General features: G+C 36.1%; 6 protein-coding genes and 1 pseudogene across 13 annotated transcripts; 4 read left to right on the plus strand and 3 right to left on the minus strand.

The window, feature by feature from the left end:
* Positions 1-1,453: 1,453 nt before the first annotated feature.
* Positions 1,454-2,981, minus strand: LOC147947900 (uncharacterized; annotated as a pseudogene).
* Positions 2,982-7,020: 4,039 nt separating this feature from the next.
* Positions 7,021-8,421, plus strand: LOC104778360 (ubiquitin-like protein ATG12A). The gene is made up of 6 exons (XM_010502790.2): positions 7,021-7,176; positions 7,302-7,360; positions 7,613-7,681; positions 7,770-7,832; positions 7,919-8,009; positions 8,196-8,421. Exons 1-5 carry the CDS (start codon positions 7,143-7,145, stop codon positions 7,970-7,972), a joined length of 279 nt encoding a protein of 92 aa, XP_010501092.1. The 5' UTR covers positions 7,021-7,142; the 3' UTR covers positions 7,973-8,009; positions 8,196-8,421.
* A 383-nt stretch (positions 8,422-8,804) lies between these two features.
* Positions 8,805-9,622, plus strand: LOC104778361 (uncharacterized). Its single transcript, XM_010502791.3, has one exon. The coding sequence runs from the start codon at positions 8,938-8,940 to the stop codon at positions 9,427-9,429; it is 492 nt and encodes a 163-aa protein (XP_010501093.1). The 5' UTR covers positions 8,805-8,937; the 3' UTR covers positions 9,430-9,622.
* Positions 9,623-9,832: 210 nt separating this feature from the next.
* LOC104778362 (large ribosomal subunit protein eL20z) lies at positions 9,833-11,497 on the minus strand. Of its 4 annotated transcripts, none has more exons than XM_087507124.1 (5): positions 11,356-11,497; positions 10,774-10,846; positions 10,552-10,666; positions 10,328-10,445; positions 9,833-10,216 (listed from the first exon to the last, which is right to left on the minus strand). In XM_087507124.1, the coding sequence occupies exons 2-5, from the start codon at positions 10,781-10,783 to the stop codon at positions 10,154-10,156; spliced, it is 306 nt and encodes a 101-aa protein (XP_087363250.1). In that variant the 5' UTR covers positions 10,784-10,846; positions 11,356-11,497; the 3' UTR covers positions 9,833-10,153. The 4 variants fall into 4 exon arrangements, with proteins under 4 accessions (XP_087363250.1, XP_087363249.1, XP_010501096.1 ...); XM_087507123.1 differs by having other exon boundaries at positions 10,552-10,669; positions 11,356-11,480; XM_010502794.3 differs by having other exon boundaries at positions 11,070-11,387.
* A 657-nt stretch (positions 11,498-12,154) lies between these two features.
* On the minus strand, positions 12,155-16,568 carry LOC104778364 (dihydrolipoyllysine-residue acetyltransferase component 3 of pyruvate dehydrogenase complex, mitochondrial). 2 transcript variants are annotated; one of them, XM_010502795.2, is made up of 19 exons: positions 16,239-16,568; positions 15,859-15,949; positions 15,666-15,730; positions 15,456-15,538; positions 15,325-15,362; positions 14,931-14,986; positions 14,774-14,848; positions 14,597-14,689; positions 14,205-14,444; positions 14,044-14,116; positions 13,829-13,929; positions 13,653-13,738; positions 13,497-13,572; positions 13,351-13,418; positions 13,220-13,286; positions 13,041-13,136; positions 12,866-12,968; positions 12,675-12,770; positions 12,155-12,601 (listed from the first exon to the last, which is right to left on the minus strand). In XM_010502795.2, the coding sequence occupies exons 1-19, from the start codon at positions 16,278-16,280 to the stop codon at positions 12,531-12,533; spliced, it is 1,620 nt and encodes a 539-aa protein (XP_010501097.1). In that variant the 5' UTR covers positions 16,281-16,568; the 3' UTR covers positions 12,155-12,530. The 2 variants fall into 2 exon arrangements, with proteins under 2 accessions (XP_010501097.1, XP_087363248.1); XM_087507122.1 differs by lacking the exon at positions 15,325-15,362 and having other exon boundaries at positions 14,931-15,008; positions 15,435-15,538; positions 16,239-16,446.
* A 122-nt stretch (positions 16,569-16,690) lies between these two features.
* Positions 16,691-18,994, plus strand: LOC104778366 (uncharacterized). The gene is made up of 9 exons (XM_010502801.2): positions 16,691-16,804; positions 16,956-17,021; positions 17,134-17,277; positions 17,415-17,468; positions 17,565-17,630; positions 17,729-17,822; positions 18,145-18,228; positions 18,355-18,658; positions 18,741-18,994. The coding sequence occupies exons 2-9, from the start codon at positions 16,978-16,980 to the stop codon at positions 18,779-18,781; spliced, it is 831 nt and encodes a 276-aa protein (XP_010501103.2). The 5' UTR covers positions 16,691-16,804; positions 16,956-16,977; the 3' UTR covers positions 18,782-18,994.
* Positions 18,995-19,123: 129 nt separating this feature from the next.
* Positions 19,124-20,787, plus strand: LOC104778365 (DNA-directed RNA polymerases II, IV and V subunit 8B). Of its 4 annotated transcripts, none has more exons than XM_087507126.1 (5): positions 19,124-19,294; positions 19,482-19,560; positions 19,802-19,959; positions 20,281-20,372; positions 20,491-20,787. In XM_087507126.1, the coding sequence occupies exons 2-5, from the start codon at positions 19,482-19,484 to the stop codon at positions 20,600-20,602; spliced, it is 441 nt and encodes a 146-aa protein (XP_087363252.1). In that variant the 5' UTR covers positions 19,124-19,294; the 3' UTR covers positions 20,603-20,787. The 4 variants fall into 4 exon arrangements, with proteins under 4 accessions (XP_087363252.1, XP_087363254.1, XP_087363253.1 ...); XM_087507128.1 differs by having other exon boundaries at positions 19,172-19,332; XM_087507127.1 differs by having other exon boundaries at positions 19,175-19,336.
* Positions 20,788-20,914: the final 127 nt, after the last annotated feature.

A 20,914-nucleotide genomic window follows, 5' to 3' on the forward strand; every position in this document is an offset into this window, starting at 1 on the left:
TTATGATCAATAAGATATAGGGGGACAAGAGTGAAAGAGACATGGTCTCAAATGTCATGGACAAGAGTATCCAATAATTTGATTCTCTCTTTTTTTACTAACGTTCCAATCTTTTTTTTTTTTTTTTTCATTGGCTTAATTTGTTATTGTCTCAAGTGCGCGACTTCAAGATCACAATTGGATTATACGCATGACATTCTCGTATCTTTCTAAACTATATGCCCTTTATACGCATGATATCATCTAACTAAATACCTACCATATGTATGTTAAAATTTAGTAAATGGTCCTTACATTATGCATCTTATAGTAATAACCTAAGACAAAGTCGGAATCCAAATATGAATTCATCGTATATGTACATTAATAAAAAAGGTTAAATATATAATAGCCCCTAATCATAGCAGCATAATACGATACACTTAGTAAAGCTATTCAAACATTCTTAATTTGATAAGTACACTTTATTAAAGTATGAAACAATTAAGAAGAGCAAAAGGGGTAATCCGTAGCCACAAAAAAAATCCTATACAAAGGGAACAAACAACACACATGGTAAGATCATCTTTTCTTCTTTTTTTTTTTTTTTTTTAAAAAAAATTACTATAAATGATCATAGTTGTCATTAAATTATGCATCCTAATTTACACCACTAGAAACATATCAACCCCATGAAAACTACTCAGTTTTATTTCTTAAGTCACCAGTTCATGTTTAATCAGATATTGTTGTAATAATCCATAATGTTTTCCGGTTGGACGACAATATCTAGAGAGCTAACATACAGTTGAAACAACAAAATTGAAGTGTTAAGAAAATACTAGTTAATTTGCTAGAGAACCAAAATTTGTGAGTTGCTTGTAAAGTTATTTGCAAAATAAGTTTTGCGGCAACATATATAAATCGTATATATAAGTAGATATTGATTTCACGTCGATTATCTAATAACATGCACTACAAGAAAACATGGATTTACCGATTATAAAAACAGTCACTATATAGTCGTTAACTACTTAGTCACGACTGATTGCCGACTGACATACGTAGTCGTTAAATAGTGCGTCGCTAAAAAAAATAGTCGCTATGGAGCTATTAATTGACGACTGATAATTAGGGTCGCTCTTCCTTCGCCAAACAGCCTCTAAAGTTGTGACTGAATTGCAACACTTTAGCGACTGATATATTACTCATTTGCGACTGTTTGGGTACTGTTTTGTTTACGTTTTGGTGACTTTTTACGACTGTTTAATTATCATGTTTTTAAAAAAAATCGGGTAAAAATGCATTATTTGATTTTGTAATACCAAAACTGATTAAGAAAACATGTACTAAAACATAACAAACATGAAATTAAACAAAGACATAAGTACCATGTTTTTACAAAAGTTGCAAAAGTTCCAAAAAAGATCCAAATATCCAAGCAAATAAACAAGCAAATATTACATGAGGAAACCTAATTTTGAAAATCAACAGGGTTTGAGTCATTGGTTTGAGACTCGAGGAAGGCGACATAGTTTGGGTTAATCTTGAGGAAGCTCACCAAGCGTGAGATCTCTGCTTGTTGCTCAGATGCAACCCGTAAAGCCTCAGCTGCAACTCGTGAAGCCTCTGCGTCACGCTCTGCTTGTAGAGCTGCTTGTTCCTCTATCTTGCGGTTAGCATCTTCAAGCTGTTGTTGCAGGGTTGTGAAAGTAGAAGAGCTTCCAGGGTACTTCCGCTTCCCGTTGATGTAACTTCCTAGGCTTCCAACTCCAAAGTATGTTCCTCTATCATTTATGTAAGTAGACTCCATACACAAAACAGAGAGAAAAAGTTATTATAATTTCTTAACAATGAAAAACTTAATAGCTTATTAGAAAGAAGCAAATTACCTGAAGAAAGAGCTCATCATCCTTCTCGTGAGATAGCTCTGATCGACGTGAAGTACCATCTGAAGACTCATCATTATCCTGAGCAGCCAACTTAGCTTCCTTTCTTTTCTTATATGCCTCATGAACTGCTTACGCTTTCTTATCCACAAAAGTACCATCTTTTTTGGTATGAGTCCTGAGAAAAACTTCAGGAATAGTTGGCGGTCTTCCCAATTCTACTTTCTGAAATGTTAGACAATGAAAAGGTTAGGAACCAAGTAATTAAACAATGAAAATGTTATGATGTAACTCACCATCTCTTGTTTGATTTGTAAGTAAGACTTCGGCCCTGATAAATGCTTGTGAGGGCCAAGACCATTACGGTAAGACATTCGAGCTGCTGAAGTGGTTGCACTCTTTGCCATGGCTTCTTCTGTGTTCCAATAGTCACACATTTTTTTCTAAAGACTTCTCTCAATCCATCTCGGTGTCACTTCCTCTCGCTGAGCTGCTGCCTTGGAAACCATGTCTTTCATACGGTTTTGACAAATGCTATAGAACTTTGCTTGAACCACACCGATTAGAGAGGGATCCCATGTGTGTGTTTTCTACAAAAGAAGACTAGTGTTAGTGTAAAAAATCCAAGAAAAAAAACTATAAATACAGAAATCAAATTGAAAGGAGTAGAAGTTTACCGCGAATTCCAAGAAGTAACCTTCTCTTCTTGCATTCGGAACACAACCCCAACTGTAATATGGACCATCAAACTTGTTTGTAAACACTTTTGTAATCTTTCGGGTAAGTGATGACTTGTCTTTACCAAACCTTCAAACACAAACAAATCAGTAGTAAAATTCCAATCAAACACAAACAAATCGATCAATCAAGTAAAATTCTAATCACAAACAAAAACAAACAATCCAAAATACAAAATTCTAATCCAAATTCTAATCACAAACAAACAAACACAATCAAATTCTAATCCAAACAAACAAACACAATCAAATTCTAATCCAAAATACAAAATTCTAATCCAAATTCTTACCAAGTGGTTCCACGCTCTAATGAGGGAGAGAGGACAGTGGTATACTTCTCACGGCCTGGTTGGACAAGCATGTTATGTAAAGAAGCGAGTACATCAGCTGGGAGATTTGATTCCCTTGCACCGTCATCCTCATAATCAGCTTCTTCCTCATATGAGTTTTGCGCTTGAGAACTGTGAAGCGATGCAGAAGCTGCTCGAGGTTGACCAGGTTGAGAAGAGGGTGGTCGATGAGACTGTCGAGGTAGAGGAGACTCTCGAGGTAGATTCAAGACTTGAGGAGACTGTCGATGATGATTCGTGACTGACGGTTGAGGAGACTCTCGAAGTTGACTCGAGAATTCTGGTGGATTCGTCGCGGAGGCGAGAGGTTGAGGAAAAGGACGCCTGGTTGGATCTTCGCCGGAAGGGGATGTTCCGGGAAAGCTCCTCGAGTGCTGGAACAGATTTGTCGGAGGTAGATAGTCTCGGTAAGAAGGTGTAGGTCTCGCTGGAGGCTGGAGGATTGGGACAGGAGTTCTCTGAGAATTAGTCTCTGGAACTCGCTGGTTCGCTGGTGTGAAGGTATATTGGGGAGGAAGATTTGCGGGTCTGTGATTCGCCGTTTGTGAGGTTCCAGAGGTTCGATTAGAGGGGTTTCTTCTTCCTCCGCCTCTTTTCTTTAATCCAGCCATCAAGGGTTTACGGTTTCGTCGAGTGAGAGGAAGAAGGAGGGTTTACGGTTTAGATCTAGGGTTTTGAGGTTTCGCCGTTTCGTCTCGAAGAAGAAGAAGAAGAAGAAATTGAGAAAAGAAATGTTAGATTAGGGTTTGTTCAGGGAAGAAAACGAAAAAATGGGTTTTCGTGTTTTGTCACGGCCCAAATTGTGTTAATGCCCAAATTTATTAAAGCAGTCGCTAAATAGTAGCTTTTTAGTCGCAATCTTTTAGCGACTGTCAAACTGGTCTCTAAATTAGTCGCAAATTGGCGACTACACTACGACAATATGAATCAGTATCCAATTAGCGTCTATTAGACGACTATTTTATTTTAATAGCCATTTAATAGCTAAACAATCGCAATTCAGTCGTTAAATTTAGCGACTGTGTTTTTAGTCGCAAATTGCAGTAACCAATTCTATGTTTTGTTGTAGTAGTGACGATGTCTTACCTGATATTACATTACATATCAAATCTGATATGTTTCCATTAATCTAATAATATGCAAATAATCTTTCGACTTCTCGCTATCTAAGAAATCAATGCAAGAAATCTTATACATGTAAATATATTTTAATTTATTTTTCAGGTGGGCACTATAAGCAAGAAGTTGGTGAACATATCAATCAGTAAAAGCAATTAGAGAGCTACGTATCATATACACTATAAAACTATGCCATAAATTTACGTATATCTGATAATAATTAAAGAGTGAAGGGGCATACCATGTCCCATAACAACCATGCATGCACGACTCGTCATCCTCGTGCACTCACATTGCCTTAATCCATTAGAAACAACACATAGCTCCGTGAATAGATGTAGCCATATGTAGGTGACGTAGGTCAGTAGTTATATAATCACGTTAGTTAAATATGTACTTTGTAGCGGACCAAAATTAAGCAGACGAAGTTTGGTTAGGTTTTGAGACTAATCTCTTGTCCATTTGTTGACTAAGACATTATAAAACCATATATTACGATTATATAAAAATGATATGGTTCGTATTACGAACAAGCACGTACATATCTGATAGATACAGCGATGGTGTTTGAGTAAAACTGTTTTGAGGAAAAAAATGAAAGAGACAGGAGAGGAAAACGAATAAAGAGAGGGCACGTGGAGAGACCAAAACAAGTGGATATGACTTTAGCCCGCACGTGACGGGTGGCCAATTTATGTCTAGTGGTTGTCGCGCGTGCACACGTGTGAACTCCTCTTCTCTTTTGTTTTGTCCGATCCCTATACTAGAAAGCAAAAATATAATCTTCCTTCTTCACGTCACCTGGTGGGCTCTCATAATAAGCTGGACCAATTTGAAAAAAGAAAACAGTAATAAGTAACAGTACTTGCTCCATTATTTTCTTTCACATATATGACCTATATTGACTTTTTTTTTTTTTTTTTTTTTATAATTGTTGAGCATGAGAATCAAGAGCTCTTTTTTCCACGCAAGTCTGTCTATTTGTTCAAATTGTCTCCTTGACAAATTTATGAGAAAAATATAAATATGTATATGTTATATTTTAGTCTTTTTGTTCAGTTTAAATTATATTATTTAATAATAATACTAATCATATTATGCCATCAAAATTGATCTTTTGGGAACAAATTTTTTCATTTTATTTTGTATATATACTTTTTAATTGAAAATAATTAAGGGACTCATTTTATTATGGGATAAAACTACATGAAAACAAAGGAAATATAATGTCAAAGCCAAACCAAGAATATGATAATTTTTGCTTTCCATGTATTTAGTAAATGAACTTAAAGTCTTAAAATATTTTTGTTTTGGTAAAATAGTTTGAAAATCAGATTGAAAAATGATACATTTGATGAGAAAATTATAAAATATTACTAAGAATAATATCTTATATATTAAAAATAAAAATGTGGAAATCTGAAATACGCTCAACCCCAAGAGAAAACATTACAAAGAAAAAGAAGAATATTTTGTTGGATGCCCGAGAAGATGATTGTCAGTCACTGATTTGCAGCTTTTTTATGTAAAAGAAGACACGGCGTCGTATCAACGTCTCTTTCTCCTCCTCATCTTCCTCTTCTCTTTTTTTTTTTGGTGTGTGTATAATATATATGTTTATTGTGTGTGTATGTGTTTTTTCAATTCGTCTACTCTTTTTGTTGTTTTATGTTTTCATTATAGAAGAAAGATTCTAATCACAAATTACATTGATCCCAATATTATATATATGTTTGTTTTCAGTAAAGTTAAAGGGTTGGTACTTGGTAGTAGTGAATACATTACTCGAGATTAATTAGTCCCAATAATGAATGTAGGTTGTTTGTTCCTCGTGAGAAGTAATTAGACCTTATAACTAGCGATTTATATAATGCTGAATTTAGAAAGATCCAACATCAACTTTGGATGGATTAAGACAAATAATAATAGTTGCTGTTGCTGTTTGTTGGTCGATTAGTCCAAAACTATCATCTCTATCGGTACAATTATTGAATTTGTCCTTTCTCTTTTTTTCCTTTTCTTTCTTAATCATATGCCACAAGTTGAGATGGAGACAAATTAAATGATATTTCAAGTACACAATTGATTTATTATTATTTTGGACATTTCTTTCTTATAGATTTGTAACCAACTTTTTTGTAACACATGTAAACGTTACATAAATCAATTTGTATAAAATTAATTTTGAAAATCATGCTCAAAGAGCTCCATGCATGTAGAACTTGTCTTGATATATATGCTCGATGACAATAGTAATTTTACCCAAATCAGTTGTGTAAACTGCTGATTGACTATACAAAAAAAAAATGTTAGAAAACTTTGACAGTATAGGTCTGATACGGGTTTTACTTGTTAGCCAATCAAAAGCTATTGTGAGTTATCCAAAATGAATTTATATCTTCAAATTATTAGAATCAGTAGATTTAAGTAAGATAAAATCCTAAACTACCATTAATAAACTAATTTTTTTTTTCCAAAAATACCACTATCAAATTGTTTCCCCCCCCCCAAAAATACCCCTATAGTTTTAGTCAAAAAAAACCACAAACATTAAAATCATTTTTCAGGGTTTATAATTAAAAGTTTTGATTTTTGTTTAGTATTTTGGATTTACGATTTAAGGTTTAGTTTTAGTATTTAGAGTTTAATTTTGGAAGTTTAAGTTTAGTTTAAGTATTGTGGTATTTTCGAAAGAAAAAAAATATAGTGGTATTTTCATAAAGATAATAGTATACTTTAAACTTCATATAATAAGTTTTTTTTTTTTTTTTTTTTTTAACACTGTCTTCATATAATAAGATTTATAAAAATTACTACTAACACGTTTGTGATGAGATCTAAAAAATCATAAGCTAATTAAAAGTTTATTTTAAAATTCGATTTTTTAATTATTATTTTTAAAGGATTGATAATAATCAATATAAAGCCCAATCTAACAAGGCTTTTAAAAGCCCAAAACGTAACCTCAATTTGTTTTCCGAAATAGACGAGAAAAAAACAGAGTAACGTCTTCGTCTTCGTCTTCGTCTTCTACTCTTCTTCATCAGCTACGGCCGTAAAAACCATCAATGGCGACGGAGTCGCCGAGCTCTGTTCGAAAAGGTGAATCTTTTGATTAATCCATGAATTCGAAAAATTGGATCGATGAAATCCATGAATCCAATTACGTAAATCAGGAAATTGGAATTAGTTTGATGTATTCTCTAGGGTTTATCTTTCTGTTACAGTTGTTGTTCATCTAAGAGCTACTGGAGGTGCTCCTATACTCAAACAATCTAAGTTCAAGGTAGACTCTTATATCACTCTTCCTCTCAAACTAGGGTTTTGTTCTTCCATAATGGGGTCATCTCATGTTGATAAAGTTGTATACTATATTTGGTTTTAACTTGATGAATTAGAGTGTTGATGTGAGGTTTTGAGTCTTGTTGTTTGGTAATATTGGGCTTACTAGTTCACAATTTATGCAAAATCTCTCTGGCTCATATCGTACTTTATGATCTTATATGTGTTTTGAATGTTGTGCGATTGCGTGTGATAGATTCCAGGGACTGATAAATTTGCTAAAGTGATTGACTTTCTAAGAAGACAACTCCATTCTGACTCATTGGTATGTATATACACACTCAGCTTCTTCTCTATATGTGTATTTGAATCTTTTATAATCGGTCTGACATTGCTCTCTTGTTTGGTAAAAGTTTGTCTATGTGAATAGTGCGTTCTCGCCGAATCCTGATGAATCAGTTATTGATCTTTATAATGTAAGTCTTTTTCTAGTCTCTGTGTGTTGTGGATCTAAGAATCTATGTTTCTATTTGCTTACATGGTTCTGGTTTGGTATTTGCAGAACTTTGGAATTGACGGCAAACTGGTGGTAAACTATGCTTGTTCCATGGCATGAGGATAAAAAGCCGAATACTACAGAATTCTCAAGCTCTGTAAGCAATCACATTCTTTTTTACTGTTACTTTCAAACTTTGATAACTTGTCTTCTATTGAACTTCAACTTAGCATTCTGGTTTCTTCAATTCGATAAGTTTTTTTTTAACCATCTTTACGTATCTGAAGATGATGAGTGAATCGTATATGAGCATCACCGTAAAACTTGAGCTTTGTTCTTTCAGGGTCACACACTAGATAAGATGCTTGCTTTGTTGGAAAAGAAGAAGACTTTTCAGATGAAAGTTGCTTTATGTACATAATCTATATAGCACTGGAATTGATATTTTTTTACCCTAAATACATGTACCTAAAAGACCATATCAAACTTCAAAAGCATTAGATTGTACTCTCGCCTGTATGTTTTCATAGTTCAGTTCTCAGAGATTCCAAAAAAGGAGCGTTTAAACACTTGTCACCTCTGCATTTGCTATGCTAATGCTTTTATTATGTATTAAAAATTACATAATAGTTCTTAGTAAATAATATAAGTAACTTCTTCCATACAGATGTTGCATAATGTGACAAATGAACAGTTTTGGTTTTTCTAATCAAAACAGTAATATGTTATTAGAGTTATAACTAACTTGCAAAATCTAAACAGTTATCTTACCGGAAAATTAACTAACTTTGTTAATCTTCACCAAAATTAGCCTTAATCCGTTATTCCCTCTCTGAATTTTCCCGGGGAAAAATTTACCATCTCTCTCTCAAAGTAGTATTCTTTTGGGTCAATTTTACCATCGTGACATCCATGTTCTTCTTCTGAATATTACGGAAATCTGGATTCAAAACGGAGAACTTGTAATTTTCCGACAAAACAGAGAGAAAGTTATGTTTTTTCCCTACAGATGACGCACATTTTGATTCCGGTGACGAAGACAACCAAGGAAGAAGACCGTTTTTGATTCAATCACATCTACAAAAATGGGTTTTCTGCGTTGTCTCTTCAGATCTCGGAGCTTCATTATTTTGATCCTCGCTCTGTTTTTCACCATTCATAGCTTCCTCCTCGTCGAATCACAAGAACCACCTCTGACTCCACAATCTCCTCCGCCGCCTCCCCCGCCACCACCTCCACCTCCTCCTCCACCGCCACCGCCACCTGTCAATGGGACCGTTGAACAAGGCATTTCTCCATCGCCTCCTCCTCCAGTCAGAGAGACAATCGAGCCTGTGTCTTCTCCACCGCCACCTGGACCACCACCGAGGTCGCAATCCCCTCCCCCAAAGAATAATCATTCACGGCGGTTTCCGCCTCCCCCTCGGCCTCCGGAGAAACCAAAGAGAGGTGGATTAAACAAAGGGAAGACTGTGGGACTAGTCTTTGTTGGGTTAGTTGCAATGTTGCAGGTCTTTGTTGTTGTCTTCTTGGTATTCAAGAGAAACCAGCTTCTCAACTTGAAAGACACTAATTGAGAAGATTCTAACCATTTCTGGATTGACGTTAACTACTCTTTCGTTCGTTTGAGGTCATCTATTAGAGTGATGATTAGAAAGGAGAATGTATTAGGAGGAAACAAAAAAGTGCAATTGTTTTAACTCTCTCATGTAAAATTGTTTCTGAAATCTCATGTGTTTGTTCTTTCTAAGATTAATCTGATTCACCAAATGGTTTGGTTCACTAATTATCTTGGTGCAATCTTTGGATGCGGTGTTCCAAGGTGCAGCTTTTATAAAATAGTGATATGCTGATAGTGAGATCAAACAACTCTAGACATATGGAGGCAGCACAAATCCTAATAGTCAAAGCTTCTTCCTTTATTCCATTCTTTTCTCTGTTTCTTGATGAGGTTCAATAAGAAAGAAAAGAAGAAGAGACTTTGAAGAAGGAAGATGAGAACCAGACATAACCTTGGCTATGATTCCTGTCTGGGTTAAAGGTTCTAATGTGAATATCATACAAGCGTGAAACAACATAGATCACAAGAAAGATTTAAGTATCTCATTTCCGTTGTATAAAAAACTATACACTTATGTACAAAGCAAACAAAACTTTGATTCTAATAGGACTTAGCAGTATCTTCTTCTCTCTTCAAAACAGATAATTCTCTTCATCAAATAGATATGTTTAACTTGTTGTGGAAACAGACTTGAAGCTGTTTCCCTTTCAGAAAGAATATGCAAAGAGTAACAAGAGACTCTAGCGACCCGAGAAAACAAGCACAAGCACGGTAATCACAAGTGCAACAGAGAATATTAAAGCCTGCATACAATTTTCAATAGATAAGTTGGTAGATCCTCATTTACAGCTGAGTTGCGTTTATGTCAGTTTAAAGAAATCTAGAGGAGAATGCAACTGGATCAGCTAACTTACAGCTATAGCAGAGGCAGCAAGACCAGATCTTTCCCGTGGATCTCTACGGTAATAGTTGATAAAATATAGAAATGTTGCAACGTACCACGCAAATGGGCAGACAAATCCAAGAAGAAAGCTTAACATATAAACAGGTAAAAAAGAATCTGGCTTCAGCAAGACAATATTATCCAAAAGCCAGAATAATAAGAAGAAGAGTGAGAGAGAGGTGTTTGTTAACTCACGAGAACCATCCGATTCCACAACCGAAGCAAGGGAGGGGCTTATAGAAGAGTCCTAACTCAGAGTCCTCACCATCACGGATTAGAATATACTTTCCTTTCTTTTGTTCCTCAAAATCTGCTTAACATATTTTCCAACATTCACAAGAGGAACCTAACAACAGTAAGAGTCACAAGAATCATAAAACTAAAACACAAGAAGAGACAAAAGTTTGAGAATTTTACTGGCATTCATGGCGAAAGAAGTGCAACGGTATAATTTTGTAAGGCCGACCTAAATTTCCTCTCACCAAGTAACCTGAAACATCAATCACCCAAACTGGTCTCAGATACGGATGTAAGGCAGAAACATTTTGATGTAAGAAAGACAAAGCTGAGATTTTTTTTTGTTTTATATACAGATTTCAAAAGCAATCCAATGTAAAGCAGAGGAATTTCAAATTGAAAATATTGAGGATCATTACTGAGTAACAACAAGAAGGAAATATATCCAGGAGAAATCTCCGAAAAATCTGCATTACCTGATATGATCCAAAATTGCGATGATCTAATGCATAAGAGAAGCAAATCAAACATAAACCCTAGGAAGTCTGAGGAGTTTCGAGAATGAAAGCAATCAAAGGAACAAACAAAACCCTATTGATCCTCAGAGGAAAAAAGGACGAATTTTTCTTAGTAAAAAGTAAACGAGGGAAAGAGAAAAATCACAAGGCAATGCAAAAAAAAAAAAAAAAAAAAAAAAAAGTTGTTGAAAGGAGATTGCCTGAAAGATAGAGATAGAGAGACAGAAAGAGAAAGAGAGATTGCCTGAGAGATTCGCGACCGTGACCGACGGCAACAGAGATTCTTGCTTTCGTTGCCCAACGTTTTTTTTTAGTTCTTCTCAACATCGTTTTAGCTGCTTGTTGGAGATTTTTTTTTTATTTTTTTTTAATAATAATATAACATTAATAATGGCTGAATTTTTCTAATATAATAAGATGGATTTTGACGCAGAAAAAGGCATATTAAAAACTAAAAAAGCTCACAATTTATCTCTAGTATAAAAAAAAAATAAAAATAAAAATTGAGGAATATGAACGTCTAAATAAATCTGTTATACACATGTTGAATAAATTAATCAATAAAATATCACTAAAATAAGTATGAGGAAAGAAATCTAGAATGTTTTAATTTCGAAACTCTAAAAAAAAAGCCCTCGAACCTTGAGTAGATATTTTTTGCAAAAAAAAAACCTTGAGTAAGATCTATCTTAAAAAACCCTAGTACAATTTTCAAATTTTAGTGTTAACCACGATGTTATGGATAACCCCTCAACTTTGGTTTCAGCTGAAAATTTTGGGATTTGTTTTTGCAATTATGATCAGCAAATATTATCCCTTTGATTTTTTGCAAATATTATTATCAGCAATATTTTGCAATCAAATAGTAAAACTCAGAAAAACGATATGTACCCGAACAATCAGCAATATTATCCCTTTGGTTTTTTTTTGTTTGCCGACAATACTATTTGATTGGATGGACTTTGCTTAATCGAAGATTTTTTCACTCACATGTTGAAAAGATAGTAAGAGTGTTGTTTTTTTTCTTCTTCTAAAAGATAGAGTTTACGAACCTCACTCACTCAAGACAATCTACTTGTATCAAGTATGGTTACAAAACCCATTCCATATGGGGGTTAGTTTAACAACATAAATTAATGGGGTTTATTTTGCCTCCCTCCATCAACAAACAACCAGAACCAGCAAAGAATATCCCAAAATCCAGTTTACAGTAGAAATGCTGATTCCCACCCATATTTTTTTATTCAGAGAAACAAAAATCTTTTTAACCCATTTAAAAAAAAACTCGAAAGAACCTGAGATTTTAAACGTATGGAAACAAAGAAATCTAATTGGTACAGAGTGTTAAACCAGAGGAAATGCGAGATCAGAGACCCTTACGAGCTTTTGATGTTGTTTTGTCCATTGCGTGGTTCTCTTTTAGAGCAGCATGGATTCAGGGTTTTCAATGTATCCCTTAAATGCTTTCAACCATTCTGCTCCAATGGCACCTGCAGAAAGAAGAAGATTAGATTTATACAATGATGATGAATGATTCCAATGATGACAAAAGAACCAGATTACCGTCTACTACGCGATGGTCACAGCTCAGTGTAACAGGCATGTAAGCAGCAAAGTTGAATTGATCTGGGCCGTTACCAGGGACAACTCTCTTTTCAGCTGTTTTTATTTTAGGAATCAGACACAACTTGAATCAGTTATTGGATCTTCGTAACGTAGTTAAAAACTCTGTTCTGCAGTGAGAGAGAGCATACCGGATCCAACTGCTAGAATGGCGGCTTGTGGTGGATTAACGACTGCACAAAATTGCTTGATGCCAAACGGTCCTCCCAAGTTAGAGACCGTAAATGTTCCTCCCTGAGAAAACGAGATTATTTGCCTGTTTATTGAAAAATATGATTAGTGAATTAAGATAATAAATTCTCTCACCTCATAATCTTCCGGCTTTAAGCTGTTCTCTTTTGCTTTTTGAGCCAATAACCGAACTTCTTCTCCAATTGTGGACAGACCCTTCTTGTCTGCGTCCTGGAGTCAAGAAATTGAAATATTTAGTTCAGAAATATGAAGTTTGTGCTACAGCGACGGGTTAAACATTATTTTGCACACACCTTCACAACAGGGACATAGAGCCCGTTCTCTGTCTGCACTGCGACGTTGATGTTCACATTTTTAAACCTATAGAGAAAGGTTAAGATGTTTGCTACCCCAATCATATTCAAAAGGTTGTCGATGTACTTACTGGCGGATGTAATCGTCAGTCCATGAACTATTGCACTGAGGAACTTTCCTGAGAGCTAATGCAGCAGCCTAAAAAGCATGACGACGGGTAGGATATATTTAAAGATCTGTTGGCTTGCATGTAAAGTATACACAAGTAAGATGTACCTTAACAACAAGATCATTGACAGATATCCGTTTCCCACCAGAAGCTTCTTGGAATGAATTAAGTTGACTCCTCAAACTGCATACACAAAAATACGCTTTGTCTAGCTTACCCATTGACCGCGAGTCAAAATAAATCATTCAAAACTTTATACCTACCCCATAAGTTTGTCAACACATGTATCTACGGTCAAGTAATAGTGAGGGATAGTTTGCTTTGAAAATGCCAAACGTGAGGCTGTGACCTGTCATAATTATAAAGTTAAAGAGGTTTCAGAATCCTTGAACCTATTGAAATTGACTTAACAAGGCTGCAAGGGTTAGATAGGTCATACCTTTCGTATCTGAGGATGGGGGATGTCAACATAGTCCAAAGCTGGGACCTTAGAATCAGTAGATTTAGATGGCGTCGCAGTAGCTCCTTTACCACCTGAAGCTGCACCATTGGCAGATGTAGAAGGACACAAGGATGAGTGATATACTGTAAACAGAGGCAAGAAAGGTCTGAAAGAAAAAGAAAGGAAACGAAGAGTCAAGGAGTGACTGATACCTAAGTATTCATCGATATCTGCCTTCACTATCCGTCCTTCAGGACCTGTGCCTTTAATGTTTGAAAGAGGCACCTGATTTTTTTTAAAGAAAAGGAGAAGAAAAAACAAGCAGGAAGATTAGGGAAAAAAAAAAGAATTCCTAGAACAATGTGATACTCACATTGTTATCTTCAGCCAACTTTCTTGCAAGAGGACTAGCAAAAACACGTTCTCCTGTGGGAGGTGGGCTAGGCTTGGAAGCCTTCGGTTCAGGAGGCGTTGATGGCTGTTCAACCTTCTCTTCCTTTGGTGGGGTAGGAGTTGGTTCTGCTTTAGTAGGAGCGGCATCAGCAGTAGATGATGGGGTGTAATCTTTGAACTTTCCAATGTCCTCTTCATCTTCAACTGTAATAGCAATTACCTACTTGAAGGCCAAAGAAATTTGACATGATCTAAATAATTCTATTGAACATTTCCACAAATGGACTGTGGATCTTAATACCAATACCCCGAGTCCCATGAGAAACCACGATAATACATAACTCTACTACAGAAACCAGACAATTTTCATACCTCGCCGACTTGAATTTCTTTTGAACCCTCCTCCTTTACAATCTTGGCGAGATAGCCCTCTTCCATGCATTCCATTTCGACGGTTGCTTTGTCCTACAGAAGATAACCTAGTTAGAGTTATTTCCAAAACATGCATTTAAAAATACGGAGAGGAGAATCAATCAAGATTGACATTACAGTTTCAACTTCACAGAGTACTTCCCCAGGAGCAACTTTATCACCTTCTTTTTTCAGCCACCTGGCAATGTTACCCTGGAAATTAGGAAAACAGCTTATTAGAACGTAAAGATAAACGAAAATAAGTTTTGATCAAGAGGTAAATAAAGGTCCATGCCTCAGTCATTGTTGGCGAGAGAGAAGGCATCCCGATCTCTTGATGAGGAGGCAGATCTGAAACACGTTTTCAGAAATTCTAGGTAAAATGAACCAATGTATAGCTCATACCATTTAGCATTTTTCAAGTTACACAATTGTTTAAGCACAATGTAATTGTCTTATCAGGAATTTTGCAATAAATCTCTTATCCCGTGATCCAGATACAGAACTAGCATATCCGAGGAATGACCTTTTCTAGGAAATATATTAATCTGATATTTCGCAAGTAAAGCCAGATGAATGGCAATGTAAAACAGATTATCCTTAGCTTAAATGGGATCGATGAATATGTATGTAAGAGCAAAGTGGAAACTACAAGATTAAAGTGAACGATTGTAGTTTAATCTGACTACCTGAACCTGATGAAAATCCTCTAGCTGATTGCATTGAACTGGTATGCAGAAAAAAGTAAGCTTCTAGTTAGGAATAAAAAGAATCTATACAAGCAGGTAGCTAAGGCCACAGAGAGTAAATGAGACTGAACCATGAAAAATCTTTTCCAAACATTGGCCTTCCCATTGCACTGCTTAGATTAGTTCTCGCAGTTGAAAAACTGGACACTGGTACCTAAACAATAAAAATAACGACATCAAGGCCACATAAAACTCGTAAGGTTTCTTCTGCTAACTAGTAAACATGATTCAATAAGAAGAGACACTGCAACAACAGCTACAGAGAAGCGCAACGAACTTACAGTGCTGGTGCTACATTTGGAAATCCTCTCCAGTGGGGAATAACCAAGACGGGCGTTAACAGTATCTGAAGACCACAACAACAACAAAAAAAAAAGTTGAAGCAACAAGAAGAGAGTCTCAAAGATACTAACCATAGAACCATACAAAAGTACAATTGGATAAACTTCTATCTCAAAGAGGATCGAAAATTACCTTCTCTGTTAAGAGGAGCTCGATTAGTGTTAGAGAAATAGCGAACTGTTGAAGCATGTTCCCGGCGCAGTAAAGTCGAAACATCCTTCAACTGGAAAAAAACAAGTGGCGTTACAGATCTCAATCATCTCGCAGAAGCTAGCTAACCCCAATTTAAAATCACAAATGATGGCAGGCTGATCATCATAAAGCTCTCAATCTATAGCTAATTCAGCACATTGCTCATAACTTGGAAAGTAAGAATCTCAGATTGTTACAAAAACCGCAGAACCAATTGAATCTCGAAATCAGAAACCCAAATTCGAATACCACGATCGGTGAAGAACATAATAATAATGCAAAATGATCGGAGAAAACGAAATCGAGAAAGAAACAATTACCTTCTTGGAATGATTGATGATGCGTGACGCATAAGAAGCCATTGATATGTAATCGGAACTGCTTCAGCCGATCCGATCCTCGCTTCTCACCTCTCTCTCTCCCTGTGTTTTTGTTCTTAGCAAGGAAGGAAGAAGAAACTTTTTTTGTTTGGACTGTTAGGTTTTTTTTTTATTTTTGTTGTTTATTGAATTTTGATTTTAATTTTTCAATTTGTTTTTTTTTCTTTTCTTGTTGCTATCAGCTTTCTGATTTACCAAAACTAAAAGACAGCGAGAGAACCAGTGACTACAGTGCGTCTGGCTTTATCATCGCAGCTTAATCGTACGGTCGTGATTAAAGTTGACTTTGTTGATTATTTGACAGGCGTGAACGAACTAGGCCCATTAATAACTTATGATGATGGCCCAATTGGATTGCTATATTTATTTACACGATTTTTTTTGCAGTTGGAAACTGATAAGAAAAAAAGAAAAAGTAGAAAAGCGGGAAACAGAGTTAGTTACATACTTACATCTTCTTCTCCGACGAAACGAGACGACTGCGACTGGGTTGTTCTGAAACTCAGGTACGTAACGCGAATGATCCAAATCTTTCTCTTATTTTCGCAATTCGATTCAATTGAAAGCCAAAATTTGGAGAAATCGAAAGAGATCGATGCTCAAGTATCTTCTTCAGTTGCTTGATCTTTTGTTTATTTGTTTCTTTTTTTCCTTCAGCGTCGAGCCCTCGTCAGTGGCCATGGATTCTGACGATAGTTCATCAGATAAGAACGCTCCTTCTGGGTTCGTGATCTCATTTGGATTTTTTGATTTTGTGGGAAATACAAAAAGATTGTTCGATGCTTAAAGCTCTGCTTCAACTAATAATTTCAATTTCTCTCTTTTTTTTTACCAGCTACGAAACTTCTTCTTCAACGGCCAAGGATTCTTCTTCATATCCTTCATCAGAATCGAACGTTCCCTCTGTTGTACCTTCAGATCCTTCATCAGATTCGACCGTTCCCTCAGATCCTTTATCAGCATCGAACGTTCCCTCACGGTTAGTGATATTTTTTTTAATTTTTTTGGATTCTTTAAAAGCAATCTTGGAGATCGATCGATCGATGAATGTTTAAAACCTCTGCTTCAACTAGTAATGCAAATTTCTATCTCTTTTTTTTTTTATTATTGTTTCAGCGGCGAACCTTCTTCTTCAGCTCCCTTAACATCTTCAGATCCTTCAGCAGAACCGTACGTTCCCTATGCGTTTGTGATCTTTGTCTTTGAAAATTGATCTTTAGCTTTTCTTGTTTACTTAGTTTTGATAGATTTGTATCTCTTTTTCAGCCAACAGATCGAAAGGCGCAGCATAAGTTCTGGAGGTAGCTCAGAAGATGAAAGAGGTCCCTCAGGGTTTGTGACCTTATCAGATTCTTTTAACACCAATCTTTAATTCCTGGTTCTAATGTTTTTGACAGATTTGTTCCCTTATTATACTCTTTTTGTTTCAGGTTAACCAATGATGAATTGATTTTTAAGGCTTTAGAAACAATCTATGAGGATGGAACTGGTCTTGATTTCGATGACATTTACAATTTTATCGAGGTTAGGAAAATCTCTTTCTCCCTTTCTCTCTATAAGATCTGTGTGTTTCATGGTCATGACTCATGATGAGTGTATAGCTTGTGTGTATATTGGTTGGTTCTGAAGTGAGTCTGATTACAACAGAGAGATATATGGAACATTAGGATTCTTAGTTGGTACATTAAGACTTCAAATACGCGTAACACCATTGAAAAGCCTTAAAAAGGAGTCTTAAATTTGCTGACTAGAGTCCTCCATTGTTATTTGTTAGACTGTTACATCTCATTCAGAGCTTTTTGGGTTCAATTCTCAGAGTTATTCTTGTGGTTAATATAAATTGCAGGACAGGTTCGACGTAGTGGATGATTTTAGGGAGCAGTTGGAAGCCCAGCTGGAAGCTCTTGTTGCTGAAGGCCAAGTACAAAAGGTAACTAGTTTGTCAAGTTTTATTTAACAAGAAACCCATATACTGGAGCTGCTTCATACTAATTAATGCAAAGATTGTAGCTATCTATAGTTTTGTTTGATCAAATTACAAAACTTGCAAATGCAGGTAGGAGACCGCTACAGGATCCGCCCTGTTGATTTTGATATTCCGACTCCAACACCAGCCAGGAGTGCAGAAGAGGCGACGAGCGCGAAGCCACTAAACACTTCCCCAAGTGCTTCTGCTACTTCCGTACCAAAACCACCAGAAGAAAATCCTCAGATAGACGCAGCAGTAAAAGAACTCGCAGAGGCAGAACAGTTGGAGCGTCAAGCAAAAGAGGCACAAGACCTTGCCTATAAACACGAGCAGGTGCTAAAGTTTGAAAGCCAACTGAACCTGCAGCTAGCCGAAGAGATCCTTAACCGATGTAATAATGTCCACCTCTTAAACCGGAGATGTATTGTCAATCATCATGATCATCACTAAGCTTTTCCTTTGTTCCCTTGCAGGTGCTAATGGTCATAAGGTTTTCCTGCGGAAAAAAGCTTGATCTTCTGGTCCGGTTCAATGTGGATGTATTCGATGACCGGTTTCTTCTTTAACAGTTTTTTTTGGCTTTGAGTACAAGAGAGTCTGTAGAAGATATGTGATTTCATTTTGACAAACTAATCACTCTCTGTTACTTCGGTTTAGGCTATTATTGGTTGTAAAGGCAACAAACTAATCTTTTACCTTTTCTTAATAGAGAAGCTTTTACATACAATATTATGCCAATCTCAAGAACTGAAATTAGTTTTCCTATGGGCCAATACAGAAATGGAAAGTGTGATCAAGTAATTTTAACGGTCGTGATTAGTTTTATATACGGTTATGAGAGCTAAATTTTAATAGTGGGCCTCATTGCAAGCCCATTATAATGGTGTGGGGGCTTTAGGGACTCAATGACCTTAATTCTCTCTGTCTCTATCTCTCAGTTTCTTTCTTTTTTTTTTTTTTCTGTAAGAAAGTCTTTACCTTTTGTTCTCAAGCTTTTCATCTCTCCCTCAACTCTCAAACTCTCCAGGTTCGGAATTATTTACGTTTCTCTGCGATTGGTTCCTTGTAGGTAGATTTCAGATTTCGGCTTATTCATTCCACTAGCTGTTCATATAGCTGTTGTTTGTTTTGGTGCTCGAATCGTGGTTTTTTTTTTTTTTTTTTTTAAAGGAATTGAGATTTTATTTAGGGTTTTTGGACTTCCGTGTTTGCAGATGGCGAGCAATATCATTATGTTCGAGGATATCTTCGTGGTCAATAAGCTTGACCCTGATGGCAAAAAGTTCGATAAAGGTATTTACTTTCTTAACCTCGCCACTTAAATCAACGATCTTTTTTCAGTAGCTGTCTCGTTTCTGTTTTGGTGAATGAGTTATTTCGTTTAACCTTTTTGTTTTTGCCTGACTGAGTGGGTAATGTGGAAATCTGAACTTTTAAAGTCTTTTAGCCTTCAAATTGAGTTGCTTTCTTTGAAAAACCTACACTGATTTGTCTCGTGGGGGGGGGGGGGGGGGGGGGTTGTGTTTGGTTACAGTTACTCGCGTTGAAGCTACGAGCCACAACTTGGAAATGTTTATGCATCTAGATGTTAACACAGAGGTTTATCCACTGGCTGTTGGTGATAAGTTCACACTTGCTATGGCTCCCACGCTGAATCTCGATGGAACCCCAGATACCGGATATTTTACCCCGGTATTAAAGTCTACTGCCTTTTCTTTGTACACTCGTTTGTTTGCTTGGCCAAATTTCATGAATGGTAACAGTGAACCCTAATTAGGATTTGGCTAGTATATAACTGTGAATGCTTAATGGTTGATATTTAAGAACTCTGTTCGCTGATTCGAGAAGCCTTTCTATCCAGGAATAAGAGTAAACATATGGAGTTTCAACAAGCTTTAGTGACTTGAAACCTTGAAAGTCTAAAATTTGAAAATTAAGAATGTTTGTTTACTCATTAATCTTATGTAGACTCATAAATCTTATGTAGAGTTTTCATCTCGATAAATTATATAGGGAGCAAAGAAAACACTTGCGGATAAGTATGAATACATCATGCACGGGAAGCTTTACAAGATCTCTGAGCGTGACGGCAAAACTCCACAAGCGTAAGATCTAGAGCCTTGAAATCAAAGTAATTCAGTGTTTATCCAAATATATCCAATTCAACTTACAGAATCTAACTATCAGATTTTGGTTTCTTTCTTTAAATTGTGTGTGTTCCAGAGAGCTGTATGTTTCATTTGGCGGCCTTCTGATGTTGCTTAAGGGAGATCCAGCTCACATTTCTCACTTTGAACTCGACCAGAGGCTCTTCCTACTCATGAGGAAGCTGTGAGATGCCATTGCCTGATCATGATCTGGCATATTCCGCATAGAAACCGAATTAGCAGAGAGAGCTTGATCTAATTTACCTTTGCTACTTCAACTTGTATTTTTTTTGCATGAAACAACTCTTCTGTGAAACCAAGTTCTTCAGTACGGTTTTAACATCCTATTCCACAATTTGACTCCTCCCATAAATTGTGTTCGTAGCTCTTAACTTTAGCTATGGGAAATAAGCACTTGAGACCAAGAACATATAGAGAAAAACACAGCTCTTAAGCTATGGAAGGTAGCCAATTTGTAATTTAGATTCTGATCGTATACT

The sequence above is a fragment of the Camelina sativa genome, chromosome 3, assembly GCF_030686135.1.
Source record: "Camelina sativa cultivar CO46 ecotype springtype chromosome 3, ASM3068613v1".
Lineage (NCBI taxonomy): Eukaryota > Viridiplantae > Streptophyta > Magnoliopsida > Brassicales > Brassicaceae > Camelina > Camelina sativa.

What these genes read in the sequence shown, in the direction of transcription:
- LOC104778366 (XM_010502801.2), top strand. Translation starts at nt 16,978, where the DNA reads ATGGATTCTGACGATAGTTCATCAGATAAGAACGCTCCTTCTGG. An exon ending in GATAAGAACGCTCCTTCTGG is followed by an intron (nt 17,022 to 17,133) that starts GTTCGTGATCTC and finishes TTTTTTTACCAG; the next exon opens with CTACGAAACTTCTTCTTCAA. An exon ending in GCATCGAACGTTCCCTCACG is followed by an intron (nt 17,278 to 17,414) that starts GTTAGTGATATT and finishes TTATTGTTTCAG; the next exon opens with CGGCGAACCTTCTTCTTCAG.
- LOC104778361 (XM_010502791.3), top strand. Translation starts at nt 8,938, where the DNA reads ATGGGTTTTCTGCGTTGTCTCTTCAGATCTCGGAGCTTCATTATTTTG.
- LOC104778362 (XM_087507123.1), bottom strand. An exon ending in TGTGGAATCGGATGGTTCTC is followed by an intron (nt 10,446 to 10,551) that starts GTGAGTTAACAA and finishes TTATATGTTAAG; the next exon opens with CTTTCTTCTTGGATTTGTCT. An exon ending in TTGCTGCCTCTGCTATAGCT is followed by an intron (nt 10,217 to 10,327) that starts GTAAGTTAGCTG and finishes AATTGTATGCAG; the next exon opens with GCTTTAATATTCTCTGTTGC.
- LOC104778365 (XM_087507126.1), top strand. Translation starts at nt 19,482, where the DNA reads ATGGCGAGCAATATCATTATGTTCGAGGATATCTTCGTGGTCAATAAG. An exon ending in TGGCAAAAAGTTCGATAAAG is followed by an intron (nt 19,561 to 19,801) that starts GTATTTACTTTC and finishes GTTTGGTTACAG; the next exon opens with TTACTCGCGTTGAAGCTACG. An exon ending in ATACCGGATATTTTACCCCG is followed by an intron (nt 19,960 to 20,280) that starts GTATTAAAGTCT and finishes TAAATTATATAG; the next exon opens with GGAGCAAAGAAAACACTTGC.
- LOC104778364 (XM_010502795.2), bottom strand. Translation starts at nt 16,280, where the DNA reads ATGGCTTCTTATGCGTCACGCATCATCAATCATTCCAAGAAG. An exon ending in AGCTCCTCTTAACAGAGAAG is followed by an intron (nt 15,731 to 15,858) that starts GTAATTTTCGAT and finishes TGTGGTCTTCAG; the next exon opens with ATACTGTTAACGCCCGTCTT. An exon ending in AGATATCGATGAATACTTAG is followed by an intron (nt 13,930 to 14,043) that starts GTATCAGTCACT and finishes CCAATGGTGCAG; the next exon opens with CTTCAGGTGGTAAAGGAGCT.
- LOC104778360 (XM_010502790.2), top strand. Translation starts at nt 7,143, where the DNA reads ATGGCGACGGAGTCGCCGAGCTCTGTTCGAAAAG. An exon ending in GCCGAGCTCTGTTCGAAAAG is followed by an intron (nt 7,177 to 7,301) that starts GTGAATCTTTTG and finishes TTTCTGTTACAG; the next exon opens with TTGTTGTTCATCTAAGAGCT. An exon ending in CAGTTATTGATCTTTATAAT is followed by an intron (nt 7,833 to 7,918) that starts GTAAGTCTTTTT and finishes TGGTATTTGCAG; the next exon opens with AACTTTGGAATTGACGGCAA.